Here is a 5,000-nt window from a genome sequence, read left to right on the forward strand (position 1 = left end):
AATACGGGCTCTTGGTATACATTTGCTTTTACCAGATTGGCCACGACTAAGTTGTAATGTATTATGAAAGATGTCATTTGTGATGTAGTAGTGTAGTACTGTGTTAGTTAAGTATTTTTCCCGGTGACTATATAGTACAACGTCCCAGCAGTGGAATGGTGCCGATGATGAGGCTACATTTTTACTTCAAGCTCTCTAAAAGATAAGGCAAGGACATCTGCAAGAAAACCCAATGTACCGTGTCCAGTAAAAGAAGAAGTGAGAGAGAGTAGAAAAAAACATGTAAAAAACATGTGCTCTCTGCTGCCAGTGCCCTGGCTCTCCAACCCCCCACATACTTACTGGAAATCCACATCTGAGGTGCGTTTCTCAAAAGCATAGTTGCTAGCCAGTGAACAACTTGGCTGCATCGCAAACAACAAAGTAGCTAGCGTAGTTAGCAGCTATGGTTTCGAGGAATGGATGCCTGGTTTGGGAGTGTGGGACGTGAATGCAGTATGAGAACATGACCCATCTGTCTTGCATCTTCTCCAACCACATGGCAAGATAGTTGTCTAAATTAGATTAACATTAGCCATGCGCTATCCATAACCTGTGCCACCCCCTATCCCCATACATACTGGAAAACAGTAGAGCATCCATAACAAGACCCAATATGTCAAATACCGTAAATGAAGAGGTGTGATGAACAAACAAACTCTCTGCAAACATCCCTTCTTCCATTAATCAATCAATCAACCAATCAACCAATCAATCAATCAATCAATCAACCCATCATTTTATTATATAGCACACACTCATACACAGTGTCCTTCACATGTCTTTCAATGTGCTTGAAAATAAAATGTAAAAAAATATCATACACGGTCACATCATTCAATGGGCTTTAATTAAATATCCATCCATAAAAAGCAAACAGTCCACATTCAGTTTGGAGTGGATGACGTGTGTTGCATGGGCTCTCATGCCTCTACCCAGACCATGTGATGAGATGCGTAAATGAGATGGTCGACTCCAAATTAGATTTACTGGGCTGACTCAATGGCATTTACTCCAGTCCAATGCAGTTATGATGCAGGACACGTACCTGCGCTCTGCACATTGCGTCATGCTCTTACAGGCAGAGATTCATTCTGATACCAGCGATGAGTCGCTTGGGGCCAAGATGGTGAAGAAGACGCTACAGTAAAGGCATGATGACTTACCCATGTGGCGTCTAGGGTTTTGAATAATTGTTTGGGTTATTTTGGGGATTTTATATACCAAGTAATATTTGTACACAAACACATGCACACACACATTTGTATCAACTGCTGCCATTCTATGATGAAAAACATTCTCACCGCGAGTTTATTTAAACAGCATTTTTTTCATGATCGTGTATAGGTTTTGAGACAGGCATGCCACGGGCACCGCGAAAAGCGACGTCATCCTACATTGTGCCCCTTTAACTGATTAACAGGATAAGATGACTGTCATCGTCATAATCATCTCTCTCTCTTTTTCTCTCCCCCCCCCCCCCCCCACCTCTACAGTGAGCAGGGCCTGCCAGTGCGATGCCACCCCCTGCAGGACCCCCCCAGGTTCCCCCTCCTGACGGGGGCTGGGGCTGGGCCGTGGTGGCGGGGGCCTTCATCTCCATCGGCTTCTCCTACGCCTTCCCCAAGGCCACCACCGTCTTCTTCAAGGACATCCAGAACATCTTCGGCGCCTCCTACAGCCAGGTGGCCTGGATATCTTCTATCATGCTGGCCGTCATGTACGCCGGAGGTAAGAGACACACCTGTGTGTGTGACTGTGTGTGACTGTGTGTGTGTGTGTGTGTGTGTGTGTGTGTGTGTGTGTGTGTGTGTGTGTGTGTGTGTGTGTGTGTGTGTGTGTGTGTGTGTGTGTGTGTGTGTGTGTGTGTGTGTGTGTGTGTGTGTGTGTATGGATAAAAAAACATTGTCAAAACCTCCCACAGCCAGGTGGCATGGATTTCTTCAATTATGCTGGCTGTCATGTACGGTGGAGGTGAGAAAGAAAGACAGTGTGTGCGTGTGTCTTTGTGTGTCTGTCTGTGTGTGTGTCTGCCTGTGTGTGTGTGTGTCTGTGTGTGTGTGTTGGGGGTACACTGGAGGTAAAATTTTGTGTGAGCATATTGTTTGGGTGTGTGTAGCTTAATGTTTCGTGAGCAACTCAGAAGTCCAGACTGACACAAGACTACTGATGTGAAATAGAAGACGGTACATACAGTAAGCACCTACAGGTACAGTAACACTGTCTTTTAAGAGGATCTCAGAAAATGAAAGTGAAAGCCCACCTGGGAAACTCCCATTGTCATTGTGACACAGCACTCCACAGCACACAGTGCACACAATGCAAATGCACCCATGCAAGGGGGAGGCCCCAAATAGCGCCCCCAGGGAGCAGTGTGGCGGCCCGGTACCATGCTCAGGGTACCTCAGTCATGGAAGAGGATGGGGGTGAGCAATCGCTTTCCGCACCAACCTGTCGGGTTAACAGTTGAACCGGCAGCCATTGCGCTACAAGTCTGACGCCCTAACCGCTTACCCATGACTGCCTTATAGAAGAGCTTGAAAATAAAAAGGGTAGCCCATTGCTGTAGCCCCAGGGGAAGTACCTTTGACTTCAGTGTAAGATAAAGGGAAATCCCCACTGCTGTACTCTGCCCTTGTTCTAATATATTTAGATCGAAGACCATGGGGTGGGTGAGAAGGAAAAGTGAGAGATGCAGAAAATCCTGACCACTGTCTCACTTAGTCTATAGAGTACAATGCTATGACTCAACCAAGGCCACTTTCACAACGTATTAGTAATTTGTGTATTCATAGTGAACAAGTGGATATGTCAGAGAGACCATTTTGGTTATGAAGGAGATACTCTTGCTTCCATGCATTACTATACCGCCGCCATACAAAGTCAAAATCTACACATTTTTACCCAACTGAGTTTTTGCCAGAAACTGACTTTCGCAACACATTGTTACTAAATCTCTTTCTTATTCATATTACAGTTTTTCTCGATTGCTCCTACACAATTTCTGGTACACAATTCTCGAAACATCTCACCCATTTCCCAACTCCCCTAACCAATGTCACTGAACACTAAACACAATTCCTTCTTTACACTCACATTTCAGTTTTAAAACACACTCTTTTCAAACCACTACACACAATTCTCTGGATTACACACAATTTTCATGAAGAAAAACCCTGGTTGTCACATTGAACACACTGTCATTCAAAATACTAAAATCAACTGCCATACTAAGTTCACTTCCTCATCACATGGGCAAACTCTCTTCATACAGGTTTACAATCTGAAATCATCACCCCATAAGGACACACATTGCATGTCATATTGATGAAAAATGAGTGGATGCAAGGAGAAAACACATTTGTTTAGTTTTTGAACTCAAAAATATGTTATACAAGACATCAGTTTCATGTGGTTACCCAATATTTTACAATAAATTAGTGCAATTTTTTAAATGTCAGAAAAATATGTAAAATATATACACATCTGTGTACTCCGAGTCTAAAAACAATATTTCAGTATTTTACTACAGAAAAGAACTACTGAAGAAAATAAATTTCTACTGTGTTTCAAGTTGAGTATAGAGTTTTACCTTGTGCATATTAGTGTTCAATGGTTCACATAAGAGTGTATTAAAATGACTGCTTGTGTGTGTCATTTGAGAACAAAATGACATTTTTAGAAGAGAGTACATTGTTTTGAGACAAGACGTGCATTTTTCAGAGGTAGTGAGGAGTTTTGCCCGTTGTGTGTGAGGTTTGGAGATTTGTGTGTAGAGTTTTGAGAATTCGAGAACTGATTCTGAAAAATGTGTGTAAGCAATCGAGAAAAACTGTAATAAGGTGCATACAAGTATCACCACCATTACTGTACCTACGATATCTTTCACTTGGTAGTAAGACACTCATTTTACTCTGTGTAAATGATTGTAACGTTGATGCACTTTGCAGGTCAGTATACTTGTAGTTACGTGACGTGGCAGGAGAATGATAGAGTGTTTGTGAATGCTAGCGTAATACGATATACTCTACTATCACACTATCATTTTTAGTAGACATATTGCTCTCAAATGCATGCAAACGCAGGTAACAGATAACACTGAGCGAATACAGTAACGCAGTAGACTGGATTTCATTCATGGGCTATAAAACAATAAAAAACAGCTGGGACCTTAAGTCTAAAGGGTTAGTCTTTGGATTGGAGTGTTTGGGTTGCAGGTTGAATCCTGTGTGAGTAGGATGTGGGTGAAGGAAGTAACCATAACTGTGCAGCAGGTGCACCTGCCTCACGCGTCCTGAAATGAACTTAAGCAAGACACTTAACCCCTCATTGTTCTCAGGGATGTACCTACCGTATGTACCTAATTAACTTAAGGTCACACCGTATTACAGTTTTTAAATACTTGTAAATGTAATTTAGAAAGCATAGACATCATGAAATGTAATATAAAAAGGCTACACAACAAGGTCTTCAGACCTATGTGCCTTGCGTGAAAAACCTCTTAAATGAAAAAAAAGCAAACCACTCTCCCACAGACTGTCTGACCGACTGATTGACCTCCACAGCATTGCATAGAGCACGCAATTAAAATCATGTATAACATTCACTGTAATAGAGCTACATGCAATAGTTTCTAAGATTGATTTGATTGACAGGGACTACAGTAACGGAAAACAGGAAAAGAGGAAGATCAAACGTGGGTGTGTGTACACCAGCACTCTCTTTATTAGGAGAGGAGGGTAAGTGTGACAGCAGGGATCGAAGCCAGTGGGAGTGCTGTGCTGCCGATCAATGTCAAACACAAGGTCAGAGGTGTCAGAGGAGATTTTGTTTGTGCAGCTCACGTCTGCTTGACAAGTAAAAGATGAGAAAGTCTGCTTTGACCAGGATTTTTTGCTTCCACTTATTTTTATATATTGTATTTTTTTTACATCATGTTTCGGGTCAATGGACCCTTCTTC

The 5,000-nt window shown here is 42.3% G+C and overlaps 1 protein-coding gene across 1 annotated transcript in view; it reads left to right on the forward strand.

The window, feature by feature from the left end:
* The window catches only part of LOC134463963 (monocarboxylate transporter 2-like), a 66,747-nt gene that overhangs the window by 30,072 nt on the left and 31,675 nt on the right, over positions 1 to 5,000 (forward strand). Inside the window, exon 2 of the mRNA XM_063217350.1 lies at positions 1,536 to 1,770. Within this exon, the coding sequence (XP_063073420.1) occupies positions 1,557 to 1,770 (214 nt within the window). The 5' untranslated portion in view covers positions 1,536 to 1,556. The remainder of the gene's footprint in view (positions 1 to 1,535; positions 1,771 to 5,000) is intronic.

The sequence above is a fragment of the Engraulis encrasicolus genome, chromosome 15, assembly GCF_034702125.1.
Source record: "Engraulis encrasicolus isolate BLACKSEA-1 chromosome 15, IST_EnEncr_1.0, whole genome shotgun sequence".
Lineage (NCBI taxonomy): Eukaryota > Metazoa > Chordata > Actinopteri > Clupeiformes > Engraulidae > Engraulis > Engraulis encrasicolus.